Consider the following 23,958-nt stretch of genomic DNA (forward strand, 5'->3'; position numbering starts at 1 on the left):
ATATTTTTTTATAAAAAAAGAAGGGATGGAAGTATTCGTCAATATTGTTTTTTGCTTGTCATACTTTCTCAGCAGGCTCGAAAATACAACAAAATGTTGCGAAGAAAGTAATTCAACAGAGAAACTTACGGTAAACCAGTCTTCACGTCCACCGCACGTAGGGTACAGGCATTTTGTAAGCTAGATGTAAATGTGTTCCTTACGTTATTTTATGATTTTCCAGTGTGAATGAGAGGAAGTAAAAACTTTTCCGTTTGTATCGCCGTCATTTAAGTTTCTTGAAAGACTAATTACTGGTACTAATACTGAAAACGTGAGAGCATACTAGAGCACAACACGTGAGAGTCACATTCACCAGAAAACGCGCGTGAAGGCTACGTAGTGAGACGTTAACCACAGTCTCCAACCCCGGTTCCAGTATTTTTTTTTTTTTTTTTACCATGAATAGTGCAGTAAACAACTAGGTAGGGAACCCTCGGCAAACTGCTGTAAAAATTGCCACCATATTATATCGTCTATGTCGACTTTGTACATAAAAGATTCACATCTATCTGGATCGGTTTCGGTGACATTGATATTATGGATTACTGAAGCCCCACACTCTGTTAATGTTCCTGTGTGCCATCAGAGATACCAATAAAAGAGTTTAACCTCTGGCACAAGGTCAAGCAGGCCACCTGCGTCTGTTATAGGATTAGCTCGAGCGCATTCTTAAAACTTACTCATGTCTCTAGATAACGAGTTGATTCTTGTTGCCGGCCGAAGTGGCCGTGCGGTTAAAGGCGCTGCAGTCTGGAACCGCAAGACCGCTACGGCCGCAGGTTCGAATCCTGCCTCGGGCATGGATGTTTGTGATGTCCTTAGGTTAGTTAGGTTTAACTAGTTCTAAGTTCTAGGGGACTAATGACCTCAGCAGTTGAGTCCCATAGTGCTCAGAGCCATTTGAACCATTTTGATTCTTGTTATTTAACGACCTGAAGCACTGTTACCGACGTGATCAGCTAACCAACAACAAACTGTTATTCATTAAAGATGTACTATCAGTCCTGGAATCTGAATACCGTACACATGCTTCGGTTGTTTTACAGCTGGACTTTGGCGTCTGCGCCGTAATGAATGTTGACAAAGGAACAATGTATTTCGTAAGTTCAGGAGTAACATTTCTTCTACAGAAAGGGGCAAGTCTTTGTATTTGATGTTAGAAGCTTTTGTCTCAGTCCACTAAAAGTTATGACACCACTGCATGATTATAGTTGACCGGGTATTTACCCAGTGTTATAAAAAGAAACTTATCTAGATCCACAACCTGGCACGACCAGATGCAAAGATTTGAGGTGTTTCTGTGGTCGTCCTCTGTGGCCTACGGAGCTTTCACAATGGAGCACGAGGTGAGCAATAGCCCGAGAACGGCCAAAGAGAATAATGTCCGCCTTAACTGGCACCGTGAAGCAATGTGTATGGTGCTGTCGGGACTACACAAGCTGTGCACCTGTGGGTTGGCAAGGCAGGAGGGCTCGCTCCGCACCAGTAAATGACTCGAGACTGCCAGGCGGAAAAGGCCGTATCTAGCCGGATGTCAGATCTACATGAAAGCAAACAGCATCCTGCTGCCTGAAGCTAAAACACGGCCGTAGCTTGCGAAATTACAAAGGGAGCTACTTTTTACGATACCATAAACAACAAAGACACTAGTTACCGTAGACAGAAGAGATGCTGCTCTTTTGCTACCAGACGACCTTGAAATCGCAGACTATTAGGAAGAGTGAGAAGAAAACTTTTGTTTTTCACGAAATGATTACAGTTCTCACGTGACTGTAAACGACTTCATATCGCCGTATGGTAGATAATGGAAGAGGGAAGAAATCGATGTAGACTATAGCTGCACAATGTATTTCGGATTTAGAAGTAACATTCAGGGCGAGAAACTAGTACTTCTCATCGACGGACAATGAATGAATGCGTAAATACACAGTCCAGCCACAGTAATGTGACCACCGCCTATGTTCGTCGTCAGCGTGTACGAACCACTCACAGGCGGCAGAGGGCACCGCTAGAAGTGGAAAGTATATAAAGCGTGTTAGGGAGACGCGGAAAACAGTGCAGTCGTTGTCGCAATGTTACAAAACAGCGAGTTATCTGACGTTCACAAGGGCGCGATCATCGGCTTTCGGGCCTAGAGTGGAAACATTTCCGAAACGGCTAAGTTCGTAAACCGTCGCACGCCACCGTGGTTAAAGTATACAGCGCATGCCAAAATGACGTTATCCAAAACCGGCGACGAAGCAACTATAGTGTGCCAGGGCTATAGATGGCAGTGGTGAATGACGGCTGGAGAGATGTGTACGGGCGAACAGACGTTCAACGTTGAATAGTGACCGCCCAGATGAACCAAGGAGCTACCAATAGACCGGCCGCTGTGGCCGAGCGGTTGTAGGCGCTTCAACCCGGAACACCGCTGATGCTACAGTTGCAGGTTCAAATCCTACCTCGGGCATCGATGTGTGTGATGTCCTTAGGTTAGTTAGGTTTAAGTAGTTCTAAGTTCTAGGGGACTGATGACCTCAGAAGTTAAGTCCCATAGAGCTCAGAGCCATTTGAACCATTTTTCTCTAATCCAGAAGCGTAAAAATACAGATGATTAAATTGTAGGACTGCCCGTTTTTATCACAGAGCCTTCGTTGGAGAACACCAAAACATCTCTTATGCCCTATGCAGGCAGGTATGGGCGCGAAACATGAGTACCGTACCATTAAAAAATCTTTTGTCGTTGGCGTATTAATAACTGAAGAATATTATCTGACCTTATTTGTGTGGTCATTTATTCCACAGGGAAAAGAACTTATTTAATTTGAATTGTGACTAATTTTGTTGCAGACTTGCAGCATATAGACGCGACTCGCTCATCAACGACGAAACAGAGGACAAATGTTTCCAACGACTTGCTGTTGATATAATTGGCGGTTTAGGCGAATATACGTGTCCACAAAGATTGATTTCAGTTTTTCTGTTTGAGAAAGATATACACATACACAACACAACAAAACTACGTCAGCCAATTACAGTGTCACTACTTTGGGATCGCTGAGAGTAGCAGAGATCTGAAACAATCGACACGTACGGTTCCGAAAGGTGCCGACTTTCATCGACCGGTACTTGGGTTCCACCGGCCGCTATGGCCGAGCAGTTCTAGGCGCTGCAGTCCGGAACCGTGCTGCTGCCAAGGTCGCAGGTTTGAATCCCGCCTCGGGCTTGGATGTATGCGATCTCCTTAGGTTAGGTAGGTTTAAGTAGTTCTAAGTGTAGGGTAGTGACCACCTGAGATGATAAGTCCCATAGTGCTTAGAGCCATCTGAACCATTTGAGCTACCAATAGTGTCTCGCCAACAGCCGTTCAGTGAACGTTGCTGTGTATGGGGCTCCACAGAAGGCGCCTGGTTCGTGCAGCCATGCCGACTGCTGTTTATCGGCGATGAAGGCTGGAATTTGCACGCCAGTACAGCAACTGAACGTCCACTAAATGGCGAGAAGTAACCTTTTCAGATGAATGAAGTGTTATGCTTAATCGAACATATGGCCGTTGTCGCGTACGGCATGAAACGTCTGAAAGCAAACACCATGCAAACCAGGAGGGTGCGTTATGGTCTGAGGAATGTTTTCATGTAATTCCCTGGGTGATCTCGTCATTCTTGAAGACTCAATGAATCAACACCAGTATGCATTTACCCTTGCGGACCATGTCCACCCGTACATGCTGTTTATTTTTCCTCGGCACGCTGGCATCTACCAGCAGGACAACGCAACGTGCAAACAGCTCACAGCGTGAGTGCGCGATTCGAAGAGAACCAGGATGAGTTTACTGTACTCCGCTGGTCCCCAAACTCCCCGGATTTAAGCGCAATCGACAATCTGTGCGATTACCTCCATCAAGCTGTTCGCGCCCTGGATCCTCAACCGAGAAACCCAGCGCAGCTGTCCACGACACTGGAGTGGGCGTGGTTCCACACACTTGTCGGTGCCTTCCAGCACCTCACTGACTCACTTCCCACACATATCGCGCTGTATGAAATGGTTATTCAGATTTCTGACAGGTGATCATCGCAATAATGTGACTGGACAGTGATATATGTATCATGAATCCGGATCAACGATTGCTGTGTACCATGCACTGTCTAAAAGAAAACCTCAACTTCCTATCTAGGTGCTTACAGACGTTATCTCATTTATGGTATGACATACACTAAGAGTCTTTAAATCACATGGACACTATACACGTAGAGAGGTCACAAAACAGCCACATATCAACATTTCAAGACAGCTCTCCAGCATAATATTACACAATTGGACAATAGCTATAGACGAATATCAAGATCTTTTACGTAATGCTCAACTGTCCCATCAGTCATGTTTCCGCTGTCGTGTAGTGTTTACATGACGAAAGAGAAGTACCGACATCAGCCGCATTAGGGTAGTGAAATAATTCAGTGGTGACAACTGAGTATTTGTGCCGGAACGGGACTCAAAGCCGAATTTCCCGCTTTACGCGAGCAGTAGCCTTAAGCGCTTCGGCTATCAGAGCATGCTTCACATCTAACCCAACTTCCCAAATTGTCGCACACTACTTCCGTAGCTGCCCCTGTCCATTTTCCTCATTGCTCGCAGCATCTAACATGATTCCCGCAAGAGGTCGGACCTAGGGTACATCCCTACTGAAGACACCATGACTGCTGTCAAGGCTTAGATATTACAATTATATGTGTGATCTAGTGTTTCGACCATGTCCAGAAGAACATACACTACACAGTTACGATTCTGCGGCCGGCAATTAGGGTTGGACGTGAAGCGTGCTCGGAAACGATTAAGGCGACCACTCGCTAAAGCAGGAAATCCAGGTTCCAGTCCCGGTCCAGTACAAATTTTCACTATCGCCATTGAATTATTTCGGTGCCCTAGTATGGCTGATGTCGGTGTTTCTCTTTCATCACGTCTTTTATGTGGGGTATCACAGCACTCGTTACTGTCAGGGAATCTTCGACAGTTCATTGTCAATCGTCCCAGAGATGGCAGCACCGTACGGCAGATGGAATTTTACCGCCAGCGGCGAGAATGAGAACTGTTTTAAACACTTAAAATGGCGACGTTTTCCTTACTTGAACAGCGTGCAATCATTCGTTTTCTGAATTTGCGTGGTGTGAAACCAATTGAAATTCATCGACAGTTGAAGGAGACATGTGGTGATGGAGTTACGGATGTGTCGAAAGTGCGTTCGTGGGTGCGACAGTTTAATGAAGGCAGAACATCGTGTGACAACAAACCGAAACAACCTCGGGCTCGCACAAGCCGGTCTGATGACATGATTGAGAAAGTGTAGAGAATTGTTTTGGGGGATCGTCGAATGACTGTTGAACAGATCGCCTCCAGAGTTGGCATTTCTGTGGGTTCTGTGCACACAATCCTGCATGACGACCTGAAAATGCGAAAAGTGTCATCCAGGTGGGTGCCACGAATGCTGACGGACGACCACCACATGGCTGCCTGTGTGGCATGTTGCCAAGCAATGTTGACGCGCAACGTCAGCATGAATGGGACTTTATTTTCGTCGGTTGTGACAATGGATGAGACGTGGATGCCATTTTTCAATCCAGAAACAAAGCGCCAGTCAGCTCAATGGAAGCACACAGATTCACCGCCACCAAAAAAATTTCGGGTAACCGCCAGTGCTGAAAAAATGATGGTGTCCATGTTCTGTGACAGCGAGGGCGTAATCCTTACCCATTGCATTCCAAAGGGCACTACGGTTACAGGTGCATCCTACGAAAACGTTTTGAAGAACAAATTCCTTCCTGCACTGCAACAAAAACGTCTGGGAAGGGCTGCGCGTGTGCTGTTTCACCAAGCCAACGAACCCGCACATCGAGCTAACGTTACGCAACAGTTTCTTCGTGATAACAACTTTGAAGTGATTCCTCATGCTCCCTACTCACCCGACCTGGCTCCTAGTGACTTTTGGCTTTTTCCAACAGTGAAAGACACTCTCCGTGACCGCACATTCAGCAGCCGTGCTACCGAGCGAGGTGGCGCAGTGGTTAGCACACTGGACTCGCATTCGGGAGGACGACGGTTCAATCCCGTCTCCGGCCATACTGATTTAGGTTTTCCGTGATTTCCCTAAATCGCTTCAGGCAAATGCCGGGATGGTTCCTTTGAAAGGGCACGGCCGATTTCCTTCCCCATCCTTCCCTCACCCGAGCTTGTGCTCCGTCTCTAATGACGTCGTTGTCGACGGGACGTTAAACACTAATCACCACCACCACCACCAGCCGTGCTGCTACTGCCTCAGCGCTTCAGTCTGGAACCGCGTGACCGCTACCGTCGCAGGTTCGAATCCTGCCTCGGGCATGGATGTGTGTGATGTCCTTAGGTTGGTTAGGTTTAAGTAGTTCTAAGTTCTAGGGGACTGATGACCTCAGATGTTAAGTTCCATAGTACTCAGAGCCATTTGAACCACTTTTTTGCTATTGCCCCAGCGATTTTCCAGTGGTCAAAACAGACTCCTAAAGAAGCCTTCGCCGCTGCCATGGTATCATGGCGTCAGCGTTGTGGAAAATGGGTACGTCTGCAGGGCGATTACGTCGAGAAGTAACGCCAGTTTCATCGATTTCGGGTGAGTAGTTAATTAAAAAAAATCGGAGGCCTTAGAACTTGAATGCACCTCGTAAAAGATAGTGTCCTGTCTAACGTGATCCCAAGGTGATTTGGATGCACTGTTTCGACGATGTTTGTCATCCTCAAAATAGAAACCAAGAGTTCTGTGTGTCAATCTACTGGACAGACGAAAACATGCAACTTCTGTTTTATTTGAGTTAGATTGTAATCGCCCTTTACGGAAATATTGGCTTCAGATGTCTAGATGAAAAGTTAGGATTTCTTCAGTTGTTTCGAGGGTTTTGTGTTTGGTAGTTGTTGTCCAGTCATCCGCATAGTCAAACTTTCTGAACTGTATGGACAAATATGATTTTTATAAACGAAACAAGAGAGGAGCAAAGACGGATACATTTCCAAAGCCATTTTCCAATACAGGGGTATTCAAAAAGAAGGAGCACATTGAAAACATTTATTGTTTCAAAACTACAAAAGATAGAAAAACAATTCCAAAGTTCCTGGAAAGAGAAAAGTTCAAATTTTTATGCATTTAAAGTAAGCACCATGTGTTACACGTCAAAATGAAAACGTTCGCTCATCTCCTGTCACATACGAAGCAGCTGGTTTCTCGTTATCGAATTCACAGTTTCAACAATGCTATGTCACAGACTTTCAAGATTGTCAGGGATAGGGAGGATAAAAGCGCGGTCTCTTAAGTAAACCCAGAGATAAAAATCACAAAGTGTGAGGTCTGGGACGTTGGACCGAAAGAGGAGGAGGAGAAGATGAACTACATCGCCGGTGGCCCACCATTTTGATATTTGTCGTGTAACACATGGTGCTCACATTGAAAACATAAAAATTTGAAATTCTCTCTTTCTAGGAATGTTGTCTTTCTATCTTTTGTAGTTTGTGAGGAATAAATGTTTGAAATCTGTTCCTTCTTTTTGAATAGCCCAGTGCTTTTGGACAGCTAATGTTGTTTCCTGAAGCTACAGTAAAAATGTCTTTCCAGTGAGCATGTAAAACTGTTTCGTTGTCCACCTGCATGGGATTAATTGTAATAATTTACAAAGCAGCGCATGCCTCCTATGCAGATCATATGCTGCAAGCAGAGCAATGAATACCGTTGATATGTAGTGCTGCATTTGGTACCGTGCTTCAATAAATGTTGTTAATGAGAAGACTTGAGCAGAGCAGATCCGTCCTGGTCGGAAATCAGCCTGCTAACAGGGAGGTTCTGAAAGATTTCTCGACAAAAGTTCTATAAATGCAATTATAAATACTGCTCAGTAGAGAGATTGGACGATAGTTCTTCGATTTGTTCTTGCCAGGTTTGCGTATTGCTATGATTTCTGATAGCTTCATTTTAACAACAGATCACCACAGATCACAATATCAGAAAAGAAGTCCGCCAGTCATCTTTTCTGGATAGTCCCGACAACGCAGAATATGTATTCCATCACTACTCGGTTCCTTTCCAGGTTTTAGAGTTTTGAGAGCGGCAGAAATTCCAGACACAGAGAAAGTTCTTGAGAACTCAGATTGTTCATTAGTGTTATTTCTGAGCAAAGTAAGTTTTCCTCTGATGTATCTTGCATGAGTTTTATCCCTTGGTGCCCTGCATGTAGGCAGTAAATGTGACGCAGTCCTATGAACTTTGTTTCTTGCTTTTATTTCGTTTCCTCCAAACTTCCTTAGTAATGACCATGCTTCCCTACTTGATGTTTGAAACATGAGTGAATCAACAGTATCTAAATATCTAGTACGTCTGGCTGTACCGAGTTTATGAAGTAGGTTATCCGCTTTTTGCGGCCGGTAATCACTTTTTAGAAATTCATCGTACTGTTTCTCGGTAGTTTCGTTCCAACCTGGAATATACTGCTTGCGGTAGCCCGTGGGGATTGCCTTTTGGTGGTGGTGTTAAGTTCCTAGGAGACCAAACTGCTGATGTCATCGGTCCCTACGCTTACACACTACTTAATGCAACTTAAACCAACATACGCTAAGTACAACTCAAACACACCCATGCCCGAGAGAGGACTCGAACCTCCGAATGGGGAAGCCGCGCGAACCGTGGAAAGGCGCCTTAGACTGCCTTGTTCGCTGCGCTTATCATAGCACCAGCAAGTCTCTCATCGTCACTTGCTTGTGAGGGAGTCTAGCAAAGACATTTATCTAGATGTCACATATAAAAACCGTGTGCTGTACGCGGCCCCATCATGAAATTGTGCGTATCGCCGGCAATGCACCTGGATAATCTGCCGAAAGGGCAGCTGCAAGAATAGTTTGGTGGGTATATAGTCCAACATCGTTTTTGATTTTTGCTCTTGAAGAAGAATGGGCTGTCGTTCCATGACCGGGATTCAGACGCCTTATTGAAAGTGTTCCCAGCAGAGCTCAAGCGGTTATGAAACGAAGGGTGGACACATATCTTATTAATGTGAACTAACAGGTATTCCGATACTTTTGATCAAACAGTGTACAACTTTTACAGAACACAGACTGCAGTTATAAGAGTCGAAGATAATGAAAAGGATGTCGCAGTCGAGAAGGGAGTGGGACAAGATTGTAGTCTATTCACGATGTTAGCCATTCTGTACATTGAGCAAGCAATAAAGGAAACCGAGGAGAAATTAGGATAGAGGATTAATGTTCGTGGAGAAGGAATAAGAGCTTTGAGATCTGCCAACGATTTTCTAATTCTGTCAGAGACAGTAAAAGATTTAGAAGAACAGTTAAAGTGAATAGATAGCCTCTTGAAAAGAGATCAGAAGATTAACATCAATTAAAGTAAAACAAGGGGACTGGAATGTAATCTAATACAGTCAGGCGATACTGAAGGAACTAGGTAAGGAAACGAGGGCCTAAAACTAGTAGAAGAGATTCGCTATTTGGGCGGCAAAATAAGTAATGCTGGTTGGAGCAGAGAGGATAGAAAATACAGGCTGCAGTAGGAACAAAAGTGTTTCTAAAAAAGAGAAATTTGTTTATGTCGAATACAAAATCGTTAGCGACTCTTTTACGGAGGTATTCGTCTGGAATGCGGCCTTGTAGGAAAGCATATATTCTTAATGAGGAGGTACTGATCGAATGCAGGAAAAAAGAAATTTATGGCAAAACTCGAGTGAAAGAACGAATTGGTTGATAGAACACGTCCTTAGGCATCAAGGAACTGAAAGAACGAATTGGTTGATAGAACACGTCCTTAGGCATCAAGGAACTGTCGGTGTGGTAATGGAAGGAGTGTGGGGATTAAAAATTCTAGAGCCAGACTAAGGATTGACTACAGTAAGCATATTCAAATGGATGGAGGCTGTAGTGGTGACGCAGAGGTGAAGAGTCTTGCACAGGGTAGACTAGAGTGGAGAGCTGCATTAAACCAGTTTTCGGACTGAAGACCACAAGGTACAGTCCACAGCGGATGATCAATAGAAGCGAAAGTAACGCTGAGTGTGTTCCGGGACAGATAATAGTACCAATGATGTTCTCAATAAACATAATCGGCTTGTTAGAGTTTTCAGGACGCATGGATTGATTTGCTGATGATACTATGACCTACAGCTTACAGCATCGTGTTATTGTAACGGTTCAATTACTGTACAGAACAGTACCTATATTTAAATATTGGTAAATGCAAAATAACGGCGAGAACAAAGCGAAAGGCCCTGATAGCATCTGATTAATAGATTGATAGTAAATGTCTTCAGCCTGTCAGATCGTTTGGATGTTAGGGGTTGTACCACGAACCGATATGAAGTGGAAGTGAAGCGTCAAGTCAGTAACAGGTAAGGTGAATGAAGAGCTCAGGTCTCATGGAAACGTTTTGGGAAACTGGGTTGGAACTACAAAGGAAACAGGAAACAAAGGCTAGTGCTACAAATTGTAGAGTCTGCTGCACTATTTAGAGGTATTTTCAAACCGGCAAGACAGCAGACTATGATGGAACTGAGAGGCACTTCACTAGAGTCATAATAGGTCAGTATAGCTGAAGAAAGCGTGACAGAGGTGTTCAGGGAAGTCACACGGACGTGCTCAGGGCTCTTTGGAAGGAGGGCGGCGTTGATTTCTCAAAATCTTACTCTGTACTTTTTGGAGAATCGCCGCTCGAAGAAGGCTGTACTTTACAGGGGTTCCTCCGATTTTTTTAGCAGTCGACGAGTTCGTCAGCGAAATCTGTACCAACCAAAGCGTTATTACGCCTCAAAAAGCAACGTTCTGCGAGTCGAGCATCGAATTGGAATTTCATAGCTGTGAATATCTCCTTAAGCGCAGTCTGTCTCATGAAGTAAGTCGTGGTGAAGCAGGCGAAGAGAGAAACTACGAGGCTGTTTGTATGACACAATTGCTGTAAAGTATACACGCTACAAACAGCCGTGTATCCTATATGATGAAAGGGATGATCGATGCCTTCCTTAGATAAAATGTGATAATTTTTCCGAAGCGCTGACTTTCGTTAACTGTTCGAAAGTGGATTAGTGCTGCAATTGTGAACAACTGCAGTGAAAATCACAGAGTACAATGTGATATTGATGTCTGAGATGAGTGCCGATTACTGAGTTACATGTAGTCCAACAGATGTGCTTCAGTGGGCGGCTTCTTTCCAGATAAGTCTCTTGAGCAACTGCACGTGCAACAGCTCCTTTGTTGGAGAGAAAACGGTCCTGTGAAGCAGTGAATGGAATGGCGCGCACTTCACGTTCACGGCGGTGCCGCTAAGGTGCCTCTGGTCACCTGACCATAATTTTTTAGAGCGAGACTGTACCATAGATCCAGCTCCGACCATTCTCTTGATATATATGCTGCAGCAGAGGGATCATAGCGCGGGACGATTCCGCAATGATCTCGTAAAGTAAATACGTAATACCCGGTTCCCACTCTAAAGGGCGTTTTCAGGCAGTATGAGTTGTGCAGCAGAGATAACGTACAAGTGTGCTGTGAGGTGACTCATCAAAAACAACGAAAAAAATCTCACCAACACGTGTAATAAATATACAGTTTAGGAAGTCCTGACGCCACATGGACACACGGGGCCACGTGGGAAGGTGGCTAAGAACTCGGTGGAACTTGGGAGCAACTAGGCACAATTCTAGTGGGTCTGAAGGAACTACGAGTCGACAGTCGATAATTCTGTCCAGTTACCTTCCGCAGACCTCTACGGGCTACGGTTTGACCCGGTGCTCACGGTATAAATACCGACGGTAGCTTACATCGATGCTTGATACAGTGTGACTTGGCTGAAGTGGCGCTATTTCCTCGATAAATACTGAACTTGCCGATACCACACATCTGCTTTGACACATGACGTCATCAAAATGGTGGACCTAAACCATTCACCGAAATATACGTAAAATGTGCTACACAACAGTAATTATAACTGTTTTTTGATATGACAATAGCAAATAATTTCATATGTGTAATGGATGTATCGAACCTACCGATACCGGACATGATTTAACTATCGACGTAACGATTATTGCGTGTGACGTCATATACCCGCGTAAAGAGAAAGCACCAGCCTTGACAACATTCGTGTTCCTTCTTCTTTTGTGGAGGTAAGGGGATGTATGGCTACGAAGTCTTTCGCGACGTATTTCTTGAGTAAAAATCTCTCGGTGTATATGCCCGATTCAAGGGATGGCGCTGCAAGCAACGCGGGATAGAAACTACATCAATGGAAGAAGAGGGCACCACTTCACTACGCGCCACATCGCTGTTACCATGATGTATTCCAGCCAATCAGAAGCTGTCCTTTGCATATAAAAGTGGGAGCCTCGCTAGTTTACGACAGTTAGTTTTAGCCCTGACGACAACCATGGAGGTAGTGGTCGAAAGCTTGGAGTTTTATCCTGAATTGACGCGGCATGTACACCGAGAGATTTTTACTCAAGGAAGGGGATGTAGGTGGGAGAGATGTAGGTTTCGTTGCCAGACATTTAGCTGAGCTGAGCGAGTACGGCTGTGCGCGGCGCGGCGCGGCGCAGCGGACTGACCTTTTGAGCGGGGGGTGCTTGGTGCCGTTGACGACGAGCTTGTTGCGGTGCGTCTTGGCGGGCGGCGGCGCCGGCGCGGGGTCGGCGGTGGGCGTGGGCGTGCCCGCCGTGGCCGTGGCGCTGGTGCTGGTGCTGGTGTTGGTGTCGGCGGAGCTGCTGGTGGTGCTGACGCTACTGTCGGTGGCGCTGGCGCGCACGCCGCGCAGCTCCAGCTGCAGCTGCATGTTCTTGGGCAGCGGCGGCTTCTCCTCCACCGGCAGCATGTAGGACAGCATGGCGCATCACCGCTCTCCGCTGGCTGGTGGCTGGGCGCTCACTGGGGCCTCGCAGCCGCCATCTGCAACGAGAGGAGGCCCTCACTGCAGGAGGAGGAGGGGCGGCGCCGGCGGTGGGGCCCCCGGGGGCTCTGCGCGCTGCGCCTCTCTGCTGTGTGCCGTACCTGCTGCACTCGCCCGGCCTGCCGCCGCAGCGGTGGACGCTGAAGCACGCTAGCGAGGTCACACTCGGCTCGGGAGTACACTGGTGGGCAACATTTGAGAAGGAAACTAAATTTCGCGTCATTTATCACTGCCGAGGACACTACTGGCCATTAAAATTGCTACACCAAGAAGAAATGCAGATGATAAACGGGTATTCATTCGACAAACATATTATAATACAACTGACATGTGATTAAATTTTCACGCAATTTGGGTGCATACATCCTGAGAAATCAGTACCCAGAACAACCACCTCTGGCCGTAATAACGGCCTTCATACGCCTGGGCATTGAGTCAAACACAGCTTGGATGGCGTGTACAGTTACAGCTCCCCATGCAGCTTCAACACGATACCACAGTTCATCAAGAGTAGTGACTGGCGTATTGTGACGAGCCAGTTGCTCGGCCACCATTCACCAGACCTTTTCAATTGCTGAGAGATCTGGAGAATGTGCTGGCCAGGGCAGCAGTCGAACATTTTCTGTATCCAGAAAGGCCCGTACAGGACCTGCAACATGCGGTCGTTCATTATCCTGCTGAAATGTAGGGTTTCGCAGGGATCGAATGAAGGGTAGAGACGCGGGTCGTAACACATCTGAAATGTAACGTCCACTGTTCAAAGTGCGGTCAATGCGAACAAGAGGTGACCGAGACGTATAACCAGTGGCACCCCATACCATCACGCCAGGTGATACGCCAGTATGGCGATGACGAATACACATTTCCGATGTGCGTTCACCGCGATGTCATCAAACACGGATGCGACCATCATGATGCTGTAAACAGAACCTGCATTCATCCGAAAAAACGATGTATTTCCATTCGTGCACCCAGGTTCGTCGTTGAGTACATCATCGTAGGCGCTCCTGTCTGTGATGCAGCGTCAAGGGTAACCGCAGCCATGGTCTCCGAGCTGATAGTCCATGCTGCTGCAAACGTCGTCGAACCGTTCGTGCAGATGGTTGTTCTCTTGCAAACCCTCCTGAACCCACCGATTCCATATTCTGCAAACAGTCATTGGATCTCGACCTACGCGAGCAGCAATGTCGCGATAAGATAAACCGCAATCGCGATAGGCCGACCTTTATCAAAGTCGGAAATGTGATGGTACGCATTTCTGCTCCTTACACGAGGCATCGCAACAATGTTTCACCAGGCAACGCCGGTCAACTGCTGTTTGTGTATCAGAAATCGGTTGGAAACTTTCCTCATGTCAGCACATTGTAGGTGTCGCCACCGGCGTCAGCCTTGCGTGAATGCTCTGAAAAGCTAATCATTTGCATATCACAGCATCTTCTTCCTGTCGGTTAAATTATTGCGTCTATAGCACGTCATTTTCGCGGTGTAGCAATTTTAATGGCCAGTAGTGTAGCAAACATACGAGTTCATAGAACTGCTGCAGAGCGGTACAGAAGGTAACTGGAAGAAATACGCAACGAGTCGAACATAAATTACAGCTTTATTCAAGGACAATAATTACACTGAAGCCACAGCGATTTTTATTGTCACCTGGACACAGCAAAAGGCGGTTCAAAAATGGCTCTGAGCATTTTGGGACTGAACTTCTGAGGTCATCAGTCCCCTAGAACTTAGAACTACTTAAACCTAACTAACCTAAGGTAGTAGCGGTCGCGCGGTTCCAGACTGAAGCGCCTAGAGCCGCTCGGCCACCAGCGGCCGGCAGCGAAAGGCGGAACACGGTTCTTAATGGAGTGCGTGACCACCACAGACGACAGTGCACGCTCTGTTATGATCTCCCATGCGTCCCAAACGTGCTCTTTGGGGTTTAAGTCTGAGGAACAGGCTGAACAGTCCATTTGCGGAAATTCTCTCTTTCGAAGAGATCCTCCACTTGCGTTGTTCGGCGTCGCGCACTATCACCCACAAAAACTGGCTGGGTGCAGGGCTCGCGCTCTGCGTTTTCATTTTTGTTTGTTATCGACATTGATACTGGCAAGATATCAGTCCGGGAAACTCCGAGACTTTCCAGAAAATTTTAAGTTTGAAGTCGGATAACAAATGACAAAAGAAATATTTTCTTCGTGTGATATAATTACAAATAAATAACTTTGCGGTTTCCTCCTTCACTTTTACTGTGAAACCATGCTTCCTGGCAAATTTCATGATTCTAGGTCAATGGGAACTACACTATAGCTTTTGATGAATGAGTTTGGGAGTATTAAGAAATCTAACGTAAATGGCCGTATCTTTTTATTGCACTGACTTACGAGCTTAACGTTTTTGGTATGTGGCGTACGTTTCATCTCGATACGTTTCATCTTGATACGTGTATCAGTTTCTGATAAAAAAGGCGCCTTTACAGATGAAAGGACACAGAGACAGTCGGGTAACAACTGATGAAAAAAAATTTTTTTTTCGTGGGATGTAATCGCAAATTAACAGTTTTCCGGTTTGTTCTCATACTCGTATTGTCAATTCTTGCTTCTTGCCAAATTTCATGATTCTAGGTCAAATTTAAGTAACCTATAGGTTTCCATAAGTGAGTTTGAGAGTATCAAAATATGTGACGTAAATGGCCATAATTTTTGATTGCACTGACGTAGAAAGTTCAATTTTTCACATTTCCAGTAGACAATAGCTTGTTTTATTTGATCAATTTGAACATGATTCGTCTATCCGTTCCTGAGAAAAATGGTTTTCAAGAGTGGCACAGAGAGACAAACAGCCGACTGAGTAACGTGACACCACAAGTGAAGTCAGGGCCGAATGCATCCCTGCAAAGACGCACAGAGGGAAGGAGTATAGTGTCATAGCAACGTTGACCGGTGAGTGTTGCGTGCTCAAAGATGTGGAGATCAGTACGCCATAGGAACGTTATACGCCCGTGCAACATTACAGCTCCCTACACCGTAACACCTGAGGGACCAAAACGATCATATTCGACAATGTTCCTGGGTGCATTACGTACCTTCATTTGGCGAGAGGTGAGAACACGTAATGTGCCTAGCGACATTATCGATTTGGTGCTCCAAGTGTTACGCTGTGCGGAAGCATAGTGTTGCTTGGGTGTATTGACCTCCAAATCTTTGAGACGCTTCACTCACCACTCAGTGTTATTATGACATTGAGTTCCCTCCGAATGTGCGTCTTTTCAGTGATGCATAAAATCCTGACTTCACTTTTATGGATGACAATGGGCGACCGCATCAACAACAGCACAGGTCGAGGAGCTCGTGGAACGAGACGGTATTCGGCGAATGGACTGTCCTACGCGTTCACCTGACTTTAATCCCACCTAACACGTTTGAGATGCGTTAGCCAGATGTGTTGCAGCACGTCCAGTAGTTGTCAAACTAGCTGGTGGAGGAAATGAATCCCCTACAACAAGAACCAATTATTATTCTCGTAGCTAGCAGAGCATGTATCGCCATTCGTGGTGACCACACACCCTGTCAAGAACCGTTACCCGCCTTCTGTAATTTTCAGGAGATCATCACGAATCGCGGTGACTTCAGTGTAATTGTTGTCTTTGAATAAAAGTGACACTTACGTTCGTCGCAGTGCATATTTCTTCCAGTTACGTTCTCTACTACACTGCAGCAGTTCTTTCCATGTGTGGTCCAACTGTCATCGAGGTATGTTACTTGGCCGTGACGTGCGGAAGGTTGTTTACTACTCGTTTTTCGCTTCCGTATAATTGCTTCGAATACTAACTGTGGAAGAACATCTATACCATTTACCGTTGAAAGTGCAAGCAGGAAGGACAGCTAATAACGGGATTTTATTTATTGTACTTATACAGTACAGCAGGAAGAAAACAGGATTAAATTTTTTGAGGTAACACAGAGCTGCCCTCTCTGACAGCTACATCGTCTCTAACTCAGTTGGGAATCGAGTCGAACTGAACTTGGGCGACATTCACGGTAACGAGATTGCATGCTGCTTCAACTCTGTGCCAGGGTTCATCAGTCATAGTGGCTGGCGAGTAGTGGTGGTGTACGGGTCTCTCAGCAACCCACGTCCAAATTCAAGGGTTGTCGAATCGCTTAAGTACCTAGGAATTACAGTTACGAACAACTTAACTTGCAACAGTCATACAGAAAATTTTGTGGACAAGGCGAGCCAAGGACTGCGTTTGATGGCCAAAACACTTAGATGGTCCAACAGACCTACGATAGTCTTACTGCACCACCTTGTCCGTCCTCTTCCGGATCCCGTATGGGATCCTTATCACAAGAGACTGACAGTGGACATCGGAAATACTCACAGAAAGGCACCTCGCTTTGAACTTTCAAGGAACAGGGGTGAGACTGTCAGGGACACAATACGCGTGTTTCGGTATCAACTATTACAACAATGACACTTTTCTACGTAGCGGTATCTTCACGCGACATTAGTATCATCAACTTTCTCCTCGGAACGTCAAGATATTTCATTCACTCCTATCCACACAGGGGGACCATAAAATAAGAAAAATCAGAGTTGAACGGAAACATTTACGCGTTCATTTTTCTCGATTCGAGAATTTTCTCAATTCTCAGTTCGAGAATGGAACACTAGATAAAAGTCTGAAAGTGTCTCTGTATATGCTCTGCAAAATACTTAAGTGTGAACTGAGAGTAATCAAGTAGATGTGGATGTAGATGTAGGCACATGTTTTCAATGAGCAAGAGATCTGGAGAACGTTCTTGTTAGGGAAACAGTCGGACACTCTAAGTAACAATGCAGGTGAGGATAGCACAGGAAACATTCGGTCTTGCGTTACCTTGTTGTTATATAACGTCACTGACATCTTGAAGATAGAGCACAGCCACAAACCTTAACGCGTACGAAATGTAACACCTGATGTGCAAATTACCGACTACGCAAAAAAGAGTTGACAGTATTGTTTACGTAATAGCATTACGTCAGGAGCTGGACCGGTATGACGATGACGAATGCAATCTCGTAACGTTTGTTCTCCTTGGAGCATCCACGTGCAGATACGTCCATCTTGATGCCGTTCACAGAACCGGGAGTCACTTCAAAAACTCCTGTGTCCAGTGTTGTCGCTGAACGCATCACAGTCTGTGTCTGCTGCCGTGTTGAGAGCCGTAGCCGGCCGGAGTGGCCGAGCGGTTCTAGGCGCTTCAGTCTGGAACCGCGCGGCCGCTATGGTCGCAGGTTCGAATCCTGTCTCGGGCATCGATGTGTGTGATGTCCTTAGGTTAGTTAGGTTTAAGTAGTTCTAATTCTAGGGGACTGATGACCTAAGATGTTAAGTCCCATAGTGCTCAGAGCCATTTGAACCATTTAAGAGCCGCAACAATGGACGCCGTTCCGGCTGTCCTTTGTGCTCCAGATGTCGACGCACTGTGCATGTGGGTATCTTTCTTGCTCCAAACAAGCTCATTTCCTGAATGAGGGCACACGGCTGGGTAGTACTATCTCGCACGGTTGAACGAACAATATGTTTGTCCTCCTGGGCGCTAGTCGGATGGGATCGCCGGGATGCTGCATGGCTCCTGAACCCATCTATTCGATTTTCAAATGGCTGAAGTAGGATCCCGACCAATGTGAGTGGCAACATTGGCGAACGACAAACCGCAGTCTAGATAGTCCACATAGACTGTTACATTCCGACCCATGCTGCCACATGTCTCCGTACACGATGAATAACGCGATCTTCTTAAAAACGATCAACATTCAAAATACGACTTCTTAATGAGAAACCCATTGCCTAGTGTTTCCATATATAAAGAATGCAGATTGCGTTTCTCCTACCTACTTTGTACAGTTGTATTGAAATGACTATTATTTTTGTATTCAAGCCATTATTACACTTCATGCCAATTTGACGGTGGTAACAGTGTAATAGCTTCAGATCCTGTCATTTTAACTACATCTACAATACCCAAGCCACCTACTGATATGTGAGAGAGCGTACTATGCGTACAGTTTTCATACCCTACTTTCCTGTTCCAGTGGCGAATGGTGCAGCTGAAAAATGACTGTTGGTAAATTTCCATATGAACTCTGTAACAACACGTTGCTCGACTCTTCTACGAACTTCATCTCTAGGAATTTTAACAGGAAATCAAGCTGTGGTGAGACAGCGTCTCTCTTGTAGCGTCTGCCAGTGTACTTGGATGAGCACTCCTATGATGTCTTCACGGGGTAAGGGCGAAAAGAACGTTGGTAAGGCCAGACATCTTAGCTGCTCTAAAGGACCAGCGTGTTGTGTAGATACTATTGAAATCTGTTACAGGCGTATGCGAGCAGACACGTGCGGCTGATAAGAGAGAGGAGAAAGAGGAGATGGGCAGAGACGAGGAGAGCAGGAGATGTGTCAAATGTATGTGACGTAGCTTGTTTATTTACCTCCATAACTAATTATACAAATAAAAAGTATAATTACACCAATTTTTTAAATTCACTGAGCAACTTCGTACACATAACACCAAAAAGCAGAAAATAATTATTTAAATAAAAACAAATTTTTAATATAACACATTTTTAAAACAGAGTAAAATATATAAGATAATTCCTCATAGTCCCGTACAGATTTCTGACACCATACAGATGGTCCTAAAAATTTGTGCTTGTGAATTTTTAATGAGTATGACAACACTTTGTAGATTTATAAAGAAAAACACAATAAATAATAGTTAGGAGCTGAAATATTTATACGTCAGTGGTGTATTGTACGGAACCCCACGTTTCTTGTTATAAATCATAAATTAACCCATCAATTATGTATTGCAAGTGCCCCACGTATTTCGTTATACCCCTTACAGGTATGAGCATAGCAATTTAAAATTCACGAGCAAAAGTTTTCAAGCATATCTGTATGGGGTTTGGAATCTGTGTGGAGCTAGAAGAAATGATTTTATACTTTTTAGTCCGCTTTTAATGCTTGTCATACTAAACAAATATTTTTATTTAGATCATTGCTCTCTATCAATCATGTGTGGTAAAGGTCTCCAACTGAGGACCAGTACAGAAGTTTCGGTCGACAGAGGGTTTCATGAGCTACCTCCTTTGTGGGTGTACCACGATTGCTGAGGATTCTTCCAAGGAACTCAGTCTGGTAGCTACCTTTCCTACTATTAGTTTTATTTGGTCTTTTTAATTTAAGTCGCTCCATGTACACACTCCAAGATATTTAAGGATATGACTGGTTCCAGTGAATTTTCGTCAGTATACGTATAATCAAACTGTAACGGATCATTCCGCCTATTTATGCGTGATTCGTTACATTTCTTTATGCTGAAGGCCACCTGCCAATCCCTGCACCAAGTGTCGATCTCCTACAGGTCTTCTTGCATTTCGCTATAGTTTTCTAGCGTTGCGACTTTTCTGTAGACAACAGCGTCATCCGCGGACAGCCTCGTGGTGGTACCAACATTATCCACTAGGCTATTTGTACGTACTGTCCACGGTAACGGTCGCAGACCAATTCCTCGGAGCAAGGCAGAAGCTCCTTTTTCCTCATCACCAGAATCTATACGGGAAGAGGATCAGAAATGGTGGCGTACGTTTCTGATCGTCATCCTGCGTAATTGCCGTCGTCCGCCGGCTGAGGACGTTGATCTCGAATTCTCCCTTCGTGCTTCTCCAGAGATGCAGCACGTATGCCAACGCTCGGTTCATTCTTTATACTCTCTCTCCTGGACTTCCTTGAGATCTGAGACCTGACGTCTAAGCAAACGTACGTCATTTCCGATGTAGGTAGATGACCCCTATGAGTTTTTCCTGCGAATAGAAACCTTCTTTGCAATTTAATGCTGTGCAAATGGGTATAACAGAAGCTCGATCTTTACCTTGCACTGTGTACCCTCTACCATCCCATTTCCAGTTAATACTCGACAGCACGATTCAGAACTTCAGTGCACCAGCACCTCAATGACACCACTCGAAAGCGCTGCAGAACGCTTCCAATATACACTTACGATGAGGGATATGCTAGGAAATGCCTCACTCTTAGCGTCTGTAGCTTTTTCTTCCATTCAGGAAAAGACAAGTATCTTAAAAAGTCGAATTTTAATTTCTCGACACTGACCACAGATCGTCATATTGCAGCTGATGTTCACCTACTGCCCATGTTATAATGCGAACGATAGAGCCACCTAACCTCACACATGAAACACCCCAAGGTTAGAGAGAGAGTCACATTAGATAATTTTTCCTGCAATTTGTCATTTGCGGTTGAGAAACAAATGAAGGGAAAACTCAACAGCGGAACGTATTTTGAAATTAAATGCGAATTGGCAGCTGGATCTTAACAGAAAATACGAGATGAAACATACTATAATTTATATTAGCCAAGTATAACGCACTACAGCAATTTCAAATAATGACTGCTCCTAAATACACTGACGGAAAAAAATTGGAACACCACAAAATAGTGAATCTAAAGTAACGTAACTGTAGGGATACGTTTGTCTAGGTAACACATTTAAGTGATTAACATTGCAGGCTCACAAGGTAATGTAAGCGCCAGACAAGGCGCTGCAAAGCTAAAATTCTTGTACATTGATAGCCGGTGTAGCCGCCAATAATGTTGAATTCAAGCATGCAAACGTGTATGCATTGTGTTGCACAGGTGCCGGATGTATTTCTGGGGTGCAGTTCCATGCCTGCTGCACTTGGTCGGTCAATACAGGGACGGTTAATGCTGGTTGTGGATGACGGTGGAGTTGCCGTGCGATGATCTCTCATATGCGCTCGATTGGAGACAGATCTGGTGATCGAGCAGGCCAACGCAACATGTCGACACTCTGCAGTTGGATTACAACAGCGGCATGTGGGCGAGCGTTATCCTGTTTGATAACACCCCCTGGAATGCTGTTCATGAATGGGAGCATAATTGATCGAATCACCAGACTGATGTGCCAGTTTCCTGCCAGGGTGCGTGCGTAACCGCGAGAGTGCTCCTGTTGTCATTCGGATTCGCACCCCCTTACCATAAATTCAAATGTAGGTCCGGTGTGTCTAGCACGCAGGCAGGCGGGTTTCAGGCCTCAACTTTCCTCTTTCTAACCAACACGCAGCGTCACTTGCACTGAGGCAGAACCAGCTTTCATTAGGAAACAAAACAGACCTCCACCCTGCCCTCCAATAAGCTCTCGTTTAACACCAGTGAAGTCGCGAACTGCGTTGGTTTGGAGTCAGTGAAATGCACGCTACTCGTTGTTTGATCTCTGAGCTGTCCTTGAAGTAATCGACCTGTAACAATTTGTTGTGCCACTGTGGCGACATCAGCTGCTCTGATTGCTGCTGCAGATGCAGTGCTATGCGCCAGAGCCATACGCCGAACACGATGGTCTTCCCTCTCGGCAATGTCACGTGACCGTCCGGAACTCTGTCTTCTTACGACGGCACATTCTCGTGACCACAGCTTCTTTTTTTTTTTTTATCTTATGGGACTTAACTGCTAAGGTCACCAGTCCCTAAGCTTACACACTACTTAACCTAAATTATCCTAAGGACAAACACACACACCCATGCCCGAGGGAGGACTCGAACCGCCGCCGGGATCAGCCGCACAGTCCATGGCTGCAGCGCCCTAGACCGCTCGGTGACCTCAGCTGCCAGCAACCATGTACCGTGGCTGAATTCCTGCCAAGCGTTTCTGCAGTATCGCGGAAGGAACATCCAACTTCTCGTAGCCCTATTGCATGATTTCGTTTAAGCTCAGTGAGGTGCTGATATTGGCGTATTTGTCACCTTAAAGGCATTCTTGACTAACATCATTTCACCACGTCCAATCGTAATGGTAACTAATGCTCACTACCGGTACAGCGTGTATTTAAAGCAAACCTGATTTGCCTCCTCATAGTGGCACTACTAACGCCACCCTTATACGATCGGCGCGAAATCTGAATAAACATCATCTGTCAGATGTAGGAACACGCCTACCAACTTTCGTTTATGTCGCACAACTCCTTTTTGGTGTTACGATTTTTTCCGTCAGTGCACGTATTTAACGTCTGAATAATACCACAGAATTGACCATGTATAGGCCATAAATGCAGCGAGAATCAGTTAATTTAGTTAAGAGCGTTATGTTAGCATAAATGGTTTTTACCACAAAGTGATTCCGAAATATGACCTTGAGCAACTCGAAATAGTAAAGCAATATGCGATTATGTAGATATAAGCATTTGATTATGTTTTGGTGTAAATACGTGTTAGTGCATTAACGATCTATAAAATGACAACTGAAGAACGTATTCACGAGATTGTCATGAATCGAAAGGACTTCAAAAAGTAAGTTACTCGTTATAATGGCAGTCCGGGCAACTTTTATTGAACGTTGCGCTACGCTTCAGAGTGCCACAGATAAATGACACTACTTTTCAGCAAAGTCGCCAAGTAAAATGATGGGAACGTTCTGCCAATAGTTCTGTTCCTCGGCGATACAAATCCGCTCCTTTGTCACGGAACCATTCGAGAAACACTGCGTGAACGTCCTTATCTGCGGAAAATCTCTTTCTCTGAGATGTTCTTTCAGCTTACCGGAAATCGCATCTCCCTTCCTGCCCAATCAGAATCACGTCAGTGCAGCCTTGGTCAAATTTTTAGCATCATTTCTCTACGCCTGGACGCTAAATTGCATTTGGTCTATATACTGCTAGAACGTCACGGCTAATGTGAGTGCAGTGTAAACATTTTGCCGACAAGAATCGTACTATCCTGTGTAATTCAGTTTTGGAGTACGTTTCCAGTTTCCCTTACTCCCACAATGCGATGCATCTGTTATCCGCATCACAGCAGAACTGTCTACAGGAAACCTGGAACATGTACTCCCTTCTGACAATGCGTCACCCTCGTTCCGCGTACGGGGCGACGTGGGTAACTTACTTCCTGAAATCCCTACTTATTAGAGCGTGTGCCGCAGTTTA

The 23,958-nt window shown here is 45.2% G+C and overlaps 1 protein-coding gene across 1 annotated transcript in view; it reads right to left on the minus strand.

The window, feature by feature from the left end:
* LOC124709229 (mucin-19-like) overlaps nt 1–23,958 on the minus strand; it is a 1,054,314-nt gene that overhangs the window by 843,704 nt on the left and 186,652 nt on the right. The window contains exon 2 of the mRNA XM_047240824.1: nt 12,633–12,969. Within this exon, the coding sequence (XP_047096780.1) occupies nt 12,633–12,907 (275 nt within the window). The 5' untranslated portion in view covers nt 12,908–12,969. The remainder of the gene's footprint in view (nt 1–12,632; nt 12,970–23,958) is intronic.

Source organism: Schistocerca piceifrons, chromosome 1 (genome assembly GCF_021461385.2).
Source record: "Schistocerca piceifrons isolate TAMUIC-IGC-003096 chromosome 1, iqSchPice1.1, whole genome shotgun sequence".
In the NCBI taxonomy this organism is placed as follows: domain Eukaryota; kingdom Metazoa; phylum Arthropoda; class Insecta; order Orthoptera; family Acrididae; genus Schistocerca; species Schistocerca piceifrons.